Source organism: Arachis hypogaea, chromosome 2, assembly GCF_003086295.3.
Source record: "Arachis hypogaea cultivar Tifrunner chromosome 2, arahy.Tifrunner.gnm2.J5K5, whole genome shotgun sequence".
NCBI lineage: Eukaryota > Viridiplantae > Streptophyta > Magnoliopsida > Fabales > Fabaceae > Arachis > Arachis hypogaea.
Genome location: NC_092037.1, coordinates 94,190,706 through 94,209,859, shown reverse-complemented (window position 1 = coordinate 94,209,859; position 19,154 = coordinate 94,190,706). Strand labels below are relative to the sequence as shown.

The 19,154-nt window shown below is 36.7% G+C and overlaps 1 protein-coding gene across 1 annotated transcript; it reads right to left on the bottom strand.

Annotated features, from left to right (window-relative positions):
• Positions 1–8,328: 8,328 nt before the first annotated feature.
• LOC112728530 (anthocyanidin 3-O-glucosyltransferase 5-like) lies at positions 8,329–9,498 on the bottom strand. Its single transcript, XM_025778704.1, has one exon. It carries the CDS (start codon positions 9,496–9,498, stop codon positions 8,329–8,331), a length of 1,170 nt encoding a protein of 389 aa, XP_025634489.1.
• Positions 9,499–19,154: the final 9,656 nt, after the last annotated feature.

The following is a 19,154-nucleotide window of genomic DNA, read 5'->3' as shown; positions in this document are numbered from 1 at the left end:
ATACGCCACCACATTACGATGCTGCATCAGCATGCACCCTAGACCCTTCAATGAGGCATCACAATACACCTCAAATGGCTCATTCGGCTCGGGTAACACTAACACAGGTGCAGTGGTCAACTTTTTCTTCAATGTCTGAAAGCTCTCCTCGCACTCAGGAGTCCAAACAAATGGAGTGTCTTTGCGGGTTAACTTTGTCATTGGCAAAGCTATCTGTGAAAAGCCTTTGATAAACCTTCGGTAATAGCCAGCTAAACCCAGAAAACTCATTATCTCTGTTACGGTGGTTGGTTGCTTCCAATCCATCACAGCCTCCACCTTAGTTGGATCTACGACAATTCCTTTCTTACTCACCACATGGCCCAAAAACTTTACCTCACTCTTCCAAAACTCACACTTAGACAGTTTTGCATAAAGTTTCTTCTCCTTTAGAATCTGCAACACGGTCCTTAAGTGTTCCGCATGCTCTTCTTCAGTCTTGGAATAAATCAGTATGTCATCGATGAAGACAACAACGAATTTATCCAGAAACGGACGGAAAACTCTATTCATGTAGTCCATAAACACTGCAGGAGCGTTCGTCAACCCGAAAGACATTACAGTGTACTCGTAATGACCATAACGAGTCCTAAAAGCGGTCTTAGGGATATCCTCACCCCTCACCCTTATCTGGTGATAACCGGATCGCAAGTCGATCTTGGAGAAAACTCCAGCTCCTTGTAACTGATCCATGAGATCATCAATTCTCGGCAATGGGTACTTATTCTTTATTGTAACCTTGTTCAACTGCCTGTAATCCACACAGAGCCGCATACTCCCATCCTTCTTCTTCACCAGTAACACTGGAGCACCCCACGGAGATACACTTGGGCGTATAAAATTCTTTCCCAACAAATCCTCTAACTGAGACTTTAACTCGTTCATCTCTAACGGTGACATCCTATAAGGAGCACTTGAGATTGGTCCCGCCCCGGGCACCAATTCAATAGCAAACTCAACCTCTCGGTTAGGTGGAAACTCATCAATATCATCAGGAAACACTTCCGGGAACTCACACACAACCGGAATCTGCTCCAACCTTTGATCATCACCCGAAACACCCACGGTTAACAACAGGATACCCTGACATTCAACACCAGAACAGTTCACCATCATCGAATTCAAATAATAATTATTTACCACGACCGGCCCTTCAGTATCCTCCGGCATAAAGTACACCGACTTTGTAGAGCAATCTAGCAGAACATGGTTCTTAGATAACCAGTCCAATCCCAAGATAAGATCAAGACCAATCATCGGTAAGCAGATTAAATTATGAATAAAATCACGCTGCTTGAACCTAAAGGAAACTTCCGGGCATCCTAGCCTAGTTACCATGGCTTCATGGGTAGCATTGTACACTCTTAGATCGTAAACTAAAGTTACAATCTTCAATCCTAACTCATGGGCTTTCTCAAATGCAATGAATGAATGTGATGCTCCCGAATCAAATAAAGCATTTAAAGTTTGACCAGCTATCTCACAGTTACCTCGAATGAGTGTCTCAGATCCCTCAGCTCCTACAGCTGAAGTGGTGAACACCCGACCAGTCTGTTGTGCTTTTCCAGCACCTTGTTTCTGCTTCTCAGGACAATTTACGGCTTTATGCCCCGCCTTTCCACAAGTGTAGCACAAACCCCATCCGGCCTTGCATGGTGCTCCCGAATGGTGACTTCCACACCTAGTACAAGCTTGATCATTCTGAGGCTGCTTCCCAAACCTCTTCCCTTGGAAATTGTTGTTGTTGTTAGGCCTTCTGAAAGAGCTTCCCCTCTTGAAAGACGGACCTCTAGGTGCAAAACTCTTCCCTCGGTTCTGTGGGAATGATCCTTTGTGACTCCCTTTCTCAGCAGTTGTCCTTTTCATACACTCTTCAGCAACCCTACACTTGTTTACCAGCTCGGAGAAGGTCCTAATCTCCATTGGTCCCACTGAACTAAAGATATCACTCCGGAGTCCTCCTTCATACTTAACACACTTCCATTCCTCATATTCCACCGGAGTCCCTTGGCACATACGAGAGAACCTGAACAGCTCCTCAAACTTGTCAGTATACTCTGATATGGAATAGTACCTGCTTCAGCTGTACATATACTTATGCCGTCCTGCAGAAGTCGGAAAGTACTTCTTATAGAACTCTTCTTGGAAGACATTCCAGGTGATATAGTCATCACCCTGCTGCAGAAGACGTCGGATACCTTGCCACCAATGGGACGCTTCACCGACAAGCATATAGGTAGCAAACTCGACACGCTGTCCTTCAGGCACCACTTGCGCTTGCAGCGCTCGCTCTATAGCCTGAAACCATGTATCAGCCTCAGTCGGGCTAGTAGTCCCCTTGAACTTAGATGGATTAACCTTCAAAAAGTTTGCCAGCGTCATCGGGCCATGAACTCCACCTCCATCATTACCATGGTTGTTCATCTGTTGACCAAGAGCCTCAGCAGTGGCTTGCATAGCAGCAGCCATGTTCTCCAACGCAGTCATAAAGTTCACCGGGTCATGAGGGTTATTCTCCGGCGCACGAGCATTCGTACGACCTCTCACACTACCTCTACCGCGTCCACGAGGCGCCATCTGGTTCCTATACATACCAAACAATCGATATTAAGTTGATCAGTCTCAATATCGGAAGTCTAGTACTTCAAAGTCCCAAATGCATGCTCATGAACGTTTATGCCAATTATATCAAGTAGATATACTAATAGCACACAACACACATACAGAGAATGCACAGAAGCATAGTCAGTCCATCCCTCAGGCTCTACAGGAACGAACTGCTCTGATACCATAATGTAACACCCTACCATACAGAGTCTTATGCTTAAGTCATAATTCAGAGATGGCAAGGTATTACGACCTCTAAAATAAAAATTTAGTATGTATAGTAGTATGAATGATTGATTATAACTAGGAGCCTTTGTAGAAAAAAGGGGTAAACAAAAACCGCAACCTTAAGGCGCAACACTCCGATCGATAACGTAACGAACAAGGATAACCAACGCGAGATTATATATATACAAAGGAGTGTCAAAAACAGGAATATCAAGACTCAAGATCCGGCTGCGAAGATAACCGGTCCGAGCATAGCAATATATACATATGATAAAATAAGGAAAACCCCAAAGGAAACCCAAAGGGACACAAATACATAAATCCTATTCTCCGAAATTCTCCCATAAGAGGAGTCATCACAGTTTGTATTATTTAATGGAGATAAAAGTATCTAAGCAAAACATATAAACCAAAACATAACCCCGAGAACAAAGGATCTTCGCAAATCTAGAAGTCTCCAGCATGCCTCAGCGGGAAACCTCACGTCCTGCATCTGAAAACCACAAAATCCGCATGGGTGAGAACCAGAGGTCCCCAGCATGGTAACAGCTTCCACATATATAATACATAATAATGGAGGAAAGCCAAAGGCAATCCTAGAACTTCCTCCAGATAATATCAAAGCTTATAAACAAGCTAAACCATAAAGGGCATCTGACTAAGGATTCTTCAGTCTAACTAACACTTCCCTTTCCAATTCCTTCAGACCTCCCAACCACCAGCAGGAGTATAAAGTAGCAAACACAGTTATATCAAGCAAGAAATATACAATTAGGAACAAGTAAGGCATTTAGACAATTAGCAAGTAATATGCAGTCAAATAGGCAATCTCAAACAATTCACATAATATGCATATGATGAATGCCTGTCCCTAGTGGCTGATGATATCATCTGTCGGTTATAGAGCCAACCCGACAAGTCCTGGTAGCTAACCATTGGACTGTCCCTCTGTCATGCATCCCCAACTCGAGTTATACTCGTCATAAACTTGATCATAATCATGATCTATATCCATCACCCTCACTGGTGAATATTTACGGGGGCGAGCTCATCCGGGTCTTTCACAGTGCCCGGCCACACTTATGACATAGGGTCAAAAGAGCTTCGAGTCTCAACCTGGAGCACGTGGTGGCTAGCCACTGCTACTACCCAGGGAAACTCGTATCTCCGATAGTGGAAGTGTAAATCACAATTATCAATAATTCAGCATAAACATGCATGAATTCTCATCCATGGATCAACATCCATATCAGCCATCCGACTCACGGTTAAATCCATAACCAGCCAATATTCATAGCATACACAGCTATTCCGGCTCACGGTTCAATCCAGAACCAGCCAATATTCATAGCATACACAGCTATTCCGGCTCACGGTTCAATCCAGAACCAGCCAATATATAAACAATTATGGCCCTTCGGCCAATGGCATAACCAGCACTTCCACCACCATCCTCCGCATCTCACATAATCATGCTTGATCCTCAATGATCATTCATTTTCCCTTGCTTCACTCGCAAGTTACCACATTCACTAGCCTTTCTTCTCATAGCTAGACATATCATAATGATTTAAGATATAAGTGGTGAGATCTGAGACTTAGAAGTATGAGATTTGACTTTTATAACTCAAAAATCAACTTTGGGATGAAAACAAGTCCGCGCGTACGAGCGCTCCACGCGCACGCGTGGATGGCCTCAAAAACTTCATCGACGCGCAAGCGTCATGCACGCTAACGCGTGGATTAAAAATTTGCCAATCGGCGCGTACGCGTCAACCACGCGTACGCGTGGGTGTTCTCGTGCCCCATGCACAATACTGGCACAGTTCTGGCATAACTCTCTGGAAAATGGCTGGGCATTGGGTGCAGCACAATCGGCGCGCCCGCACACATCACGCTCACGCGTGGATGGCATTTTCCGGAAGAACGGCGCGCACGCGCCAAGTGCGCCCACGCGCAAGGGGTCATTCTGCTAAAAATTTTCTAAGTTAAAAGCTGCAGAATTCACCAATTTAAACCCCAATCTTCCAACGGACATAACTTTCTCATTTTAAATCGTTTTTCACCCGTTCTTCGAACGGCATGGACATCCCGGATCCAATTTCATTTCTAAAAAGATTTGGTACAAAACAGAGATCCGTAGTCCAAGTTATGTCCCACCAAAGTATGCCCAAAAACCATCTTTTTCATAAAAACCACAAAGTGCCATTTTCAAAACAAGCCATTTCCAACTCTTTTCAAAATCAATCAAAACATGCCATTTTCATCCCTTTTTCTTGAAATCAATCAAAATATATCAAATTCAACATCAAGCCTCCTCAACTCACACATTGACACTTCACCACAATTTACAAAATCACTATCTCATCATTTTAACCCACTTCACCCAAGTGGCTCAAAATCAAACACATTGACATATCATATACTCTTCCTCATGCCAATTCCAACAACACCAAATCCAATAAATCATCATTGTACGCAATCAATATCATACTCACCATCAACATGGTTCAACCCACAATTCAACCATAACCAATCATCAAGCATATATCACAACATGCATATTTCTCATACATCATATCATCAAGGCATCATTAATCATCATCACATATATGACCACATCATATATCTCAATCATTTAACAACATCAACCATTCAATGCCTATCTTAGGGCCTCTAGCCTAAGTATTTCCTACCACATTACGTATTAGATACGGAAAACCGAAACCATACCTTAGCCGATTTCCAAAGCTCAACCGGAGCACTTCCAAACCACTTATCCACAAGCTCTCAATGCCTCAATACCTCCAAGAACAGATTTTTCACCACCAAATCCCTTTTTCAATCTTTTCAAAATCACCAATCAAGCTCCAATATTCACATATACACAACCTAAGCCACAATCATCATACCCATACACAACATCTCAAAACCCAAACATCATAAAACAACAAAATACACTAGGGTTGAGAATCTTACCACACCCAAGGTCCAAGGAGACAAGATTAACCTTCTCCTTCAAGAGAGTTGGGTCCTATAACATCAAAGAACCCAAAATCTCAACATTTTACCCATGAAACTCGAAAATAAGGGCTGAGATTTCGAACAGCAACACGTGGCGTACCTCAAGATTGGTTGTATGGGTTTTGTAGAGCTCTCCGCGGTGAACGCGTGGCCGCAAACGGGGCGGCAATCGGAGCTCTAGATCAAAAGTTATGGTGGTTTGAAGATCAACCAAGGGAGAGAACTTGAGAGAGTGTTCTTCCTCCCTTTCTCTCAAATTTCAGCTTGTGTGTGTAACAAATGAGGAGAGAGAGTGCTGAAAACTAGGGTTTTGGTTAAGTTATGTTGGGCCAAGGGCCCACTTTGGGTCCAATTGGCCCGGTTTGGCCCGTTCGGTCCAATCTTGGTCCGAATTCTATAAAATTGGTACCAAAATCCTCGTCTCAATCTCCTCTATCACATTTAGCCATAAAAATCACATTTTAGGCTTTCTAGAATAAATTCTCATTTATGGGTTAATTAGCCGTTAATTAACCGGGTTTTACACCCTCCTCATAGCGGCGCTGTATTGGAGTACTTGGAAAGCGAGGAATCGGTGTGTTTTTGAGAAGGTAATAAGACCGACATCAGAGATAGTGAAAGAAGCCAGCAATTTAGTGTGTGAACTCGTGAGTCATACCTGATAGATGCTGCTAATTTTCTTCGAAAGGGGTAGTTACAGTGAAATAAGTTTCTCTATTTGTTTGAAATTAAATTGGATAGAACTATCTCATTCTAATAACATTTTCCTTCCTTAGGAATTACCGCTATTATTTTCATTTTACTTAATGAAGTTTCACTGAATTTGAAAACAATCTGTTAATTCTATCATCTCTATAATTTTTACGGAAAAAGTTAATAGAGAATCATCATGTAAACCAATATATTTCTTACCTTTTTTTTTCTTTGTTAGTTCTACTATTGCTTTTTGATACATGTTTAGTTCAGTATAACAAATAAAAATGTGCCAAAAGGTAGTATTCAAATTAAAAATGTTTGTTTTATACTTATTTTGGAATTGTTTGACTAAAATAGTAACATTGTTACCTTAAGCAATAGTGTATCATGTAACACAATATAGTAGTGATTTGCACTGTGTCATTGGAAAGAAAAATCTAAACAAAATTGATATTTCATTTGAAAAATTTGAAGGGATAACTTTAATCTCAATTTCTCATATTTCGCCAAGCATAACAGCAACAAAAAAAAGACCATAATGCTTTATTTTTTCATAGAAAATAGCAAAAAAATAGAGATAAAACTAAAGTAAATGATAAATATATATTGAAGTTGTTATTTTTATATGATAAAGATGCTATTAACTAACCTCATAAATATTTATCTACTAACTCTTAACTATTTATCATTATATTAATATGCTCCCTCAAAAGTGTCAGAACTTGAATTTGAAACTTATTGAAAAACAACTAATAAGATAGAACTGCAAAAAGAAAAATGTAGATAGAACTCCTGAAAAAGTGACAAACTGAAAGAGAGAATGCGATTCAAAACACAGAGAAAGATGCGTGCAGCGCGGTGACACAGAGGAACAAGGTATACACGTACGGCGTGGTGATACAGAAGAAGAAGGAAAATGCGTGTAGCGCAATGACACAGAAGAAGACGCGTGTGGCGCGGTGGCACAGACAAAAGGAAGAAGGAAGATGCGTGTGGTGCGAGTTTATGATTCTGGTCATAACGGAAAGGAGAAACAAGGTTACTACTCTGATTCTGCGTTTGAGAGTGAGACAGGAGTAAGATAACCAAGGGGAGAAGCAGGAAGAAAAAGAAGAGAAGAAAAAAGGGGACGCGAGGATACCGTGACGATAGACGCAAGGTGACCGGCGGTGAGCTGAACAGATAGATAAAAAGAGGGAAAAAAGGTGCGGACAAAAGGTGATTCTTGGCAGAAGAAAAAGGAGAAAAAAGACGGCAAAGAAGAGAAAAAGAAAAAAAAGTGACAGTGATAACAAACTTTGAGAGGAGCGTAAAAGTTCGTTTTTCAGTTCTCAACGACCATAATTTTAGACGGTTGGACTCCGAAGGACAAGACGAAAAGAATAGATTATTTGATAATGTGAGAAAGTATTAAATCAATAACAAAAACAAAGGAAAAAAAGCATTGAAGAAAAATATTTAGATGAAAAAAAAGAAACATGGTAGTTTCTCATTGAAAAATTAACCGCTTATCATCTTTAAGGAGAATACATAATTCTGATATCATAACAAGAAAACTGAGTTAGAATTAAAGAAAATGATATATATATATATATTGAAGTTGCTGTTTTTAAATAGGACAACAATCACACTATTTATAAAGATATTACCAATAACCTCATAAATATTCATCTACTAATTACTAACTCTCAACTAATTTTTCATTACTTTAATAGAAAGCTTAGAATAATGTTGTCACTGATCACACCCCATGTGTCTGACACTCTGACTTATTCTCACAAATGCATTTGTCATTTGACTCATTTCACAAAAGGAAGGACCATCTTGAGACCAAGCTTTTTCTGCTATGTGCTTAAGCTCCTTAACCCTTTTCCTCATTGCACAACCTTCAATGTCCTCCTTATCCATTATCTTACATATTGTTTTTGCTATCTCTTCACTTCCAACTACATTTGCAGATTGTGTCACATTCAATCTAACTCCAATTCCAATATCTTTAGCTATAATTTCAGCATTCATCATTTGATCTGCAAATAGAGGCCACGCCACAATTGGAACCCCACATGACACACTCTCTAGTATTGAGTTCCATCCACAATGTGACAAAAACCCTCCAGTTGATGAATGCTTCAAAATCTCCAGTTGTGGTGCCCAATCCATTACCATCAATCCCTTGCCTTCCATCCTGTAGAATTCATCTGGGAAAACACTGATTGATGCTTGAGATTTAGGGACGCCATTCGATTCGACATCCTCGCCTGCCGTGAGATAATGATCATCCCCTGCTTTTGTAGATGGTGAAGTTAAAGACCAAACAAATTTCTTCCCACTTAGCTCCAAACCCAAAGCCAGCTCTTTGACTTGTTCATGTGACATTGTGTATCCACTACCAAATGATACATATATCACTGACTCTTCTTCTTGCTTGTCTAACCAATCAATAACATAATTTCTATTTTCATCATCACAATTTTGCTTCTTAGCTTCCCTAATCAATGGCCCAATTGGATAAACTGGTATCTTAGATATTTTTCCACTTCTTAGTGCTGCAATTGTCTTAGCCTCTAGCTCATGAAAAGTGTTCACAAAAATCCCATCAACCTTTCTTATCTGCTCACAAATTTGGAGATATTCATGATACAATTGATCATTCCTATCAAGCATTGGTGTGAACAAATCACAAGGTCTTATGGGGTTGCAACCAGGAATCTGGATACACTCCTTTTGATCTCTGTACTCACCTTCCACTACTTCATCTAATGTTGGGGTGTGAAGTGCAAGTGCAACATTCCATGCACTAGAACTGAAAAAAACAAACTTTGACATGTTGAATTTTTCAGCAATAGGCATCACTAGTGATCCAAATAGGTCTGTGATGAGAATGGCTGGTTTTGGTGATGTCATGGTGGAGATTTCATGACAAATATGTGGGATTAATTCTCTCATTATGATGGCTAGCTTTGTTCCTGTGTTTGTATTAGTAGGAACATGAATAGGTGGGAGATGAATGACATGAATGATGTTAAAGAGGTCAGGCTTCATTAATGATTGAATAATATTTGTTGCTATTTGAGGCTTACAAGAGTTGTTCTTGGTTGAAGATAGGAACATAGTAAGTTTGGTAATTTTCTTGTGTGACACTAGTTTTTTGGCAAGTTCAAGAAAAGGGATGATGTGACCCAAGCCTGGTGGACAAACAAGTGCAGCATGAGTGTTTATGATTGACATGATTATGGAAAAGTAAATAAGAGAAATAATGAATGAAACTATGCTTGAGATGAAGTGAGATTTGATGATTCATGGACCTATGTTGTTGCTTTTATAAGTGAGATTTTACCATGGATGGATGTAATTTGTTATTTTTAGTTTTTTACAACTACTCATGCAACATTTTTACTGTATAATAATCATACTATTTGATTAAGAAAAAATACAGAACGAATTTTTAATTTTTTTTTTAGTGATTAAATTTTAGTCAATTTTTTTTAATTTTAATTTTTCTAAAATTTAGATTCTATAATTTAAAGTTTAAAATTAAAACATTTTTTATTTAGAATACAAAATTTAAAATAATTTTTAAAAATTAACTAATATTTTTAATAAAAAAAAATTAATTCGCTAATATTGTTCTTTAATTAGTTACACCGTGAAAAGTCAGCATTGATAATGTAACAATTTATTTTTTTCAACCAACAAGGACAAGTAGGTTTTGACTTTTGACTATTCAGGACCGTTTTAATTTTTGAGTGAAGGAGTTGCCAATTAATCAATGTGGGATGTGGCCAATTGGTATCTCTTGATGATATCACGTTATACTAAGAAGAAGGAACATAATAAGATAATTAACCCTGCATTCCATTCCAAAAACGACCTTTCATCACATATGATTATTTTAATGTAAAAAACCGGTTACTAAATTAATTATATAAAATACATATTAAAATGTAAAATAAAAATATTATATTTATAAAAAAATTAATTATCATATATTTATATATAAATATAAATATTATTTAATTTATTTTAATATATATTTTATATTTTAATATATATTTTATTTAAATGACTGATTTAATAATTGATTTTTTATATATAAATAATAAATTAAATATAAAATATATAATTGATAAGAGTATAGTTGTATTATTGACCAAAGACCAATGCTAGCAAAAAATAAGAGGCGTCAACATTTTTAAGAGTAGGTAAACAATTTGTTTTTTCAAACTTCAATGCAAACTATAAAATGATTATCACACTATTATAGTATCATTTTTATTTTCATATTCTTTCCATATATTTATATTATTAATTTGACATGTTAAATTTTCATTAACACATTACCTCAGCTGAAATATGGTTGGCACAAACAAGAAAGTCCAATGCCCAAAAAAAAAATTGCACTAAAGACAAAGCAGTTTTGACTCAATTGATGAAAAGTTTGGAATGTAAGTTGAGAATAGTAGCTCAACATTGTAGCTAACATCATTTGAAATCTTAGGGCGAGTTGAACCGATTGTTCTCATTGATACCTTAGATATTATTTATATATAATCAGAATAGTTTCTATACTAAGGTTTGGTTGTATAGCTACTACTTACCAGTTACTAATTAATAAGAAATAAATGTGTTAACAAGTTTGCAATTCTGTTTGCGTAGGTCCAATAACACATTTATTTCAAAGAAAATCTCCAATTTTTTTCTCCTTCCAATATATATTTGAAAAAAAAAATACAAATGCGATAAAAACATAGGAGATTTATAGGTGGGAGAGTGGTGGCGCAACCAGATCGGGTTTGGCCGTTGAAGACGCGGGCAAAGATGACGATCGGTGCTAGTTCGAAGCTGCGACATCGACCACACTGGATAGGGACGCGACGTTGGGAAGGACGCTGGACAAAAGTACATTGAGGCGGTGGCGAAACAGAAAAGGAGAAGGTGACTTTGTTATCGTGACGGCGGACGAATGCGGCATTAAGAAGTTCGTGCCGGTAACAGTAAGCAGCGTCACATGGGAGGCGGCGATGAGCATCGTCACAGGGACTGCGGGCGGTTGAATGATTTTGGTGAAACTAAAGTTTGAACATCCTGCGGAGCATGTGTATGCATGTGTATGCAGAATTAAACAAATCAATTAAAATACCAACCGTATATCCAAATAAACATCTATTTTAGAATGAAAAAAGAACTATTAGCATACACAGTAGAATGAACATCCGGCTTAGTTGATAAGAAATAAGTAACGAGACAACGCAGGAGATACTGGGTCGCGATACAAGAATTACAAGAGAGAGTTGTGGCAAAAATAAAAAAATATTCAAAATTAAGATTAAACATAATTAATTCAAATTTAATTTTTAAAATTAAAATTAAGTTTTTTTATTATGATTAAACTTAGTTAATTCAAAATTTAATTTTGAAATTGAAATTAATTTTTTTAATTTATTATTTACGTTATTCAAAAAAATATTGTTTATATATACTTTCTCACAAATTTATTATGAGAAAGTCTAGGGGACCAGCACTTTTATTAAAATCTGGTCGACACTTAACCATCGAAAGAAAAATGAGTAATCCTACACTGTTAGATGTCATCTCACACCATTAAAAATGTTAATAATGTCTAATTAATGGCTATACATCACAAGTTCTCCTGCCCCTAGCATTCCTCATTTATTATTCATTTAATACAAGTTTAGCTATTATATTATAGCAGATATATTATTTAATTTTACAAAACCTCAAGTTCAACTTCTATTTTTAGCTACTATTCTCATCTTATATTCCAATTGTCGTTTTTGGGAGCTTCAAGTCTTCATTTTGCATTGGACTTTCTGGTCGGTGTCAACCATATGTCAACTGAGGTAATGAGTTAATGAAAATTCAAAATTTTATTCCATTTAGTAATAGAGATAGGAAAAGAATATGAAAATAAAAGTGTTTACCTTCTCTTTAAAAAGTTACTGTTTTTTATTTTGCTAGCATTGATCAATAGTACAACAAACTTAGATACCAAACTTATTTAATTTAAATTTTACTATAAAGAAAATTAGATTAATTTTTATTGAGGTGTATGTACGGAAATTGATTTGAGTTCATGGATCTAATTGGTGTTGGAATGAAGTTGTTCAGCTAATTTGTCCATTTGCGAAATGCAAACACAAGGACTTAAATTATGGATCTTTTGTTGTTGAATGTGGTGAATATTCCATACTTTGTTTATATTAGTAGCATTTTTTGGTTGTTTTTCTTTATTTATCACTAATTTATGACACACAGAATTCCATTCATTAAAAACTGAAGGTCTACTTTTGTCTATACCTAGATTTATCACTACAAAACAAATTATATTCGAAGTTAAACCTACACTTTTAAGTAATAATAAAAAGTTTTAATTATATAACATTAGAAACTTTATAATGATGCAAAATCATACTATTTTATAACCAATTATTGCTACACAGACATTAAAAATCAAACATTAATCAACCACTACATATAAAAATGCATATTTGATATCTCATAAACAAAATTTATTATATTACTGTAAACAAACTTGATTATTCGTCTATCATAAGTATAATTATTTTACTATAGTAATAAGTTTGATTTTTTTTATTAATTATTTAATTAAAAATATATAAATATTATGTATATTTATATACAAATATATCATAATTAATTTTTTTGTTTTAATATAATAACTGATTAGTAACTGTTAGTTAATTTTTTGTATATATATCATAACTAAAATATTATGTAAAATATTATATATATTTATATATAAATATATAATAATTAATTTATTAGTTAATTTTTTGTATATGCATATATAAGGGTTTGTCTTACAATACTTACAACTCATTAGAAGTGGTGAACTTACCAAATTTCTCATTGTCACTCTCAACAGATCAACACTGTACTCAATAGAAAATTCAAAATTCCAAGCTTACACGGTAGGTGGTGTTTCAAGTTTCAACCATTAAGCCAACACAAGCTATCAATGTTAATTAGCAACCAATGTTGGCAACTTAGAAATGCTAATTTTGTTTTTGGTCGATTTTATTAATTAAAAATAAAGTTCCAATACATATCTGAAGTTACCCCTAAGACTTAACTAGTATTCTACACCCAATATATACATATATATATATATATATATATATATATATATATATATATATATATATATATATATATATTGTCATGGCAAGGTATGTAATCTTAAACTAAGTTTATACTTCTAATTAACTAAAAAAAATTATAGATGTATTGAGAAGTTTATTTAGATTGTATCTAATAATTTTAACTGCTAAGTGAAGTCGTTAGATCTATGAAAGATTTATTCTTATTATTTAAGAATAATTATTGTTTTGATCTCTAAAATTTAAAATTTAACTCTTTTTTTAATTTAAAATAGTCTCCAACATTAAATTTAGTATGAAAATCATTATTTTTGACAAATTTATTCTTTATAAAATTTGATAATTAAAAAAAACATCTTATTCTTTTTATCTCATCACCTCCTTCGTCTTTCATCTTCTTCGTCTTTATCTTCCTTCATCACCTCCTTCCCACCTTCAATTTATTTTGAAGGACCATTTGTCTTGAGTCTCAATTTATCTTGTTAGTCTAAGCATAACAGCAACAAGAAAAAGGACCAAAAATTGTAAAGAAAAACAAATTCAAACAAACATGTTCAAGCAAAAATTGAAGCACTCAGGGGGCCACGGGTATAGAAAGACCGGTGACGACACCAGTGTACTGCTAGAACTGGGATCTGATGGAGGCCAGGGTCTAATCCAAAGCGATAGGAGGAGGGTTTGCAAACAGAGTGAGGATGGTTTCGAAGGAGGTGCTCTTCGACATGAGGACTTGGAAAATAATGCAGAAGACAGCGACAGTCAGTGTTTAAATTTAGAGGAACAATTGCTGGAAAACAAAAAGACCTGGGAGTTGGCAAAAGAGTCAGGTGCTATGTTGCAAGATGAGGATGTGGACATTATGGCAATCCTCCAAGCTCAAAATGAAGAAATAGCTCGTAAAAGAAAAGTAGCAAAGCAGAAGGTGAAAATGAGATGGTGCAGACCAAAAAATAAAAACCAGGTGTGTAAAAATATTTTTAAATGATTTTTAGTTCTTGGAATGTTAGGGGGTTACGAGGTGATGGAAAGCTGCGAATGGTGAAGGACCTTAAGAATAAACATAAATTAGATATGGTTGGATTGATTAAGACTAAAATGCAGGTAGTGACGAGGTTTGACGTTACAAGAATATGGGGGCAAGATGGTTTAGGCTAGGAATATGTAGGTTCTGATGGTGCCTTTGGTGGGCTGTTACTTATATGGAATGATTTGGTGTTTAAAATGAATAATTCCTATAAGAGGGAGAGGTGGTTGTGTGTTGAAGGAGTAATATTAAAGAGTATGTTCAATTGTTCTTTTATCCTAGTCTATAGTACACATGATAGAGATCATAAGAATCATGTTTGGGAGGAGTTGAGCTTTATAGCTGGGTTATGTCAAGTTTCTTGTTGCTTTCTAGGAGACTTTAACGAAATAGTACGTGAGGAGGAACAAAAAGGTGCTACTGGTTTAACTCGGTCTGCGGAAGAATTCAAGAATTGGATACAAGATATGAGCTTAGTGGATCTGCCGCTCACTGATTGTAAGTTTACATGGTTCTGGGGACGTTCTTGCAGTCGTATAGATAGAGCTCTGCTTAGCTTAGAGTGGTTACAAAAGTTCCCTGAGACTCGGCTTTGAGGTGGGCCAAGGGGCTTGTCGGATCATTTCCCTATAATAGTTGAGGACAGGAAGTTGACGGATGGTCCAAGGCCATTCAGAAGCCTAGACTCGTGATTTTTTCTTAGAATAGTAAAGGAGGAATGGAGAAGTCTGGGGGACAAACAGTTCACAAATAAATTGAAAGCTTTGACAATTCCGTTGGGGAGATGACATAAGGAAAATTTTGGAGAGATGGACAAGAAGATTGCAAAGTTTAAGGAAGAAATCAAGAGAATTGATGATATGGTAAGCAATGGAGTATATGATGGAATGATGGAAGCTAGAAGAAAGGCGCTGGTTACTTGCTGTGAGAGATGGTATGTGAGAAAAGAAGTACATTGGAAACAGATATCTAAGTCTCGGCACGCGAAGGATATGGACAAAAATACAAGGTACTTCCGCAATATGGCATCAACAAGAAGGCGGAATAATATGATTAATACACTGGTAATTAACGGCAGACGGGTCATGAATCCAGCTAGAATAAAGATTAATATTAGAGATTTTTACAAAGATTTATATCATCAAGAACGGTCTCCTATGCTGGGTTTTAGAGATGGTCTGGTGGAGAAGATAAATGAGCAAGACACTGTGACTATAGAAGTACTGCCATCGGCTGAGGAGATCCGAGAGGCTGTGTGGGACTGTGAGTCTTCTAAGGCACCAAGATTTGATGGGTACAACATGAATTTCATTAAGAGCTGCTGGGGGGAGATTGTGACAGAATTCACGGCAGCCGTGGTGGGGTTTTTCCAGATGTCCAAGCTACCGGCGGATTCTAATATCACTTGGGTGGCGCTGGCGCCTAAGTTCATTGGTGCGGAGGAGATCAAAGACTTACGACCTATTAGTATGGTGGGATGTATTTACAAGGTTATCTCGAAGGTCCTAGATAGGAGGATGAGATCAGTGATGCCAGCGTTAGTAGGGGAGACTCAGAATGCATTTGTAAAGGGAAGGAAAATACATGATGGGACACTTATCGCATGTGAAACGGTAAACTGGCTCAAACTGAGGGAAAAGGAGGTAGCAATAATCAAGCTAGATTTCCAAAAAGCCTACAATAGAGTCAAGTGGAGTTTTGTGGACATTGTGCTACAAAAGATGGGGTTCGGGCATAAATGAAGGGCATGGGTTATGGAGTGTGTGACCATTGCTTCTATGTCGGTTCTAATAAATGGATCGCCATCTAAGTCGTTCAAAATGGAAAAAGGATTGAGACAAGGTGACCCCCTTTCACCCTTCTTGTTTGTTGTAGTTGTGGATGTACTGCATCGAATGATTGGAGAGGCAGTCAGGAACGGACGGATATCACCTTTGTTGGTTGGCAGAGGCAGTATAGAATTGTCACACTTTCAGTTTGCTGATGATACCATTCTATTCTGCCCACCAGAAGAGGAGACTATTAAGAATTACAAGCAGATGCTGAGATGCTTTGAATTGATGTCAGGGCTTAGTATCAATTTTGATAAGTCCAGCTTGATTCCAATCAATTTGATGAGTAGTGGGCCCAGCGTATGTACAACTTGTTGGGTTGCAAGTGGGACACTCTTCCAGTTAAATACCTTGGAATCTCTTTAGGTGCAAATCTGAGGTTGGTGAAGACCTGGAAGCCTATAATAGACAAAGTAGAGGAGAAACTCAGTCTGTGGAAAGCTAAGGTGTTAAATATAAGCTGGAGTGGTGTAAGGAAGATGGTCGAAATAGTATGGCAGTTGTAAGATGGGAAGTGGTGCAGGCTCCTAAGAAGCTATGCGGTTTGGGAGTTAAGGATGTTTTGATTCGAAACACTGCTCTATTGTTTAAGTGGTGGTGACGGTTTGCAAAGGAAGAGTGCCCGTTGTGAAAGAAGGTAGTGTGTTCCTGTCATAATCTGAACTCAAATGAGTTACTATCAACTCAAGTACTACCTACTAAAGGAGGCCCATGGAAGGATATATACCAAGTACATATCACGAATTAACATATTAGGGTTAAGATGGTTACAGGCTTGTCAATGGAGGTGGGTGATGGGCAACAAACGTGTTTTTGGGAGGATGTTTGGCTTCTCGGTGGAGCTCTAAAGGATTAGTTTCCGAGGCTTTTCTCTATTTCAAACCAAGGTGGATCTGTTATAGGGGATTGTGGTTTTTTGGATGGGTTAGAGTGGATTTGAAACTTCCAATGGAGGCGATAGCTCTTTCAATGGGAATCGGAACTTCTGAGTCAATTGCATGAGGCTCTAACCTGTAAAACTAGTACATAACAGAGAGGATAGAGTGGTGTGAAAATATGATAGGTAAGGTATTTTTTCAACTAACTCATTTGTGTAGGTGTTGCAAGAAGAAATACTCCCAGAGGAGGTAACCAGTTTCAGCTTTACTAGGACTATTTTAAAAGATTTGGTTCCACCAAGAGTGGAGCTGTTTGCTTGGTTTGTGCTAATAAGCCGAGTGAATACAAAGGAAAGGTTAAGCCGATTTGGTATTATCACTCAGGAAGATAATGTATGTGTGTTATGTAATAATGATATGGAACATGTACATCACTTGTTTCTAGGCTGTACTTTTGCTTGGCAGGTGTGGAGTGCTTGGATTTCAGCTTTTAGCCGACAATTGTATTGTCCGGCTTCGATGAAAGAGCACTTTTTAAGTTGGACAGAGGAACCGAGGAGTAAGGAGAATCAAAAGCAGCGGTTGAGGTGCTTCTGTGCGATTCTCTGGAAAATTTGGATAGAAAGGAATAGGAGGATATTCCAAAATACAAGCAAAGGCGTTGAAGAAATTATCAACATGACCTTCATTAGCGCTAACGAGTGGAGTGGTGTGGATCCGTTTTGTTGTTGATGGCTATGTCAGAAATGACTTGGAGATCGTATTCATGTTGTTGTCTTTATTTAGTTATATTGAATTATTGACTAGCTCTATTTGCTCCACCTTACTGTGTTGAGCTCTTGTTTAAAAAAAAAAAAAAAAACATGTTCATCAATATTTTATTTCTTCATAGAAAACTTATACTAGAATTATCACTAATTACACCCCATTTGTGTGACTTATTTCTACAAATGCATTTGTCATTTTACAAAATGAAGGAAACCAAGCTTTTTCTGCTATGTGCTTAAGCTCCTTGACCCTTTTCCTCATTGCACAAACCCTCCCATTGATGAATGCTTCAAAAACTCCAATTGTGGTGCCCAATAAGGCACTAACTGATGCTCGAGATTTAGGGACGCCATTCCATCCGGCATCCTTGCCTGCTGTGACATTCTGTTTTCCACTATCAAGTATGGGTGTTTAAATTCAAATTGATTTAAATTACATCATTCGTTTAATTTAATTTAAATTGAAAATCGATTAAAACCGCACTAATTTAAATTTGATTAGATTCTATTTTTTATAAACCGTTGAATCAGATCAGATTTCGGATATATTTTTCATAATCGATTCAATCCAATCCAAACCGCACAATGTGCTATATTATTATTATTTTATTATTATATTTACAATTATACTTATAACATGTTGAGTTTGTTATACATTTTTATATTATTCATGTATTATTATTATTTAATAAATATTTTATATTCTAAATGTTATTTATTTATTTATTTATTTTAGGTTTAATTACTCTGTTGGTCTCTATAATTCCGCAAAATTTTCAATTAGGTCCCTATATTTTTTTTCTTTTAATTGGGTCTCTACACTAATTTTTTTTCAATTGAGTCCCTATACTTTTTTTCTTTTATTTGAGTCCCTATACCAATTTTTTTTAGTTGGGTCCCTATACAATTAAACTAAT

Bases quoted from the DNA above. Each gene is read 5' to 3' on its own strand.
- LOC112728530 (XM_025778704.1), bottom strand. From the start codon at position 9,498: ATGACATCACCAAAACCAGCCATTCTCATCACAGACCTATTTGGATCA.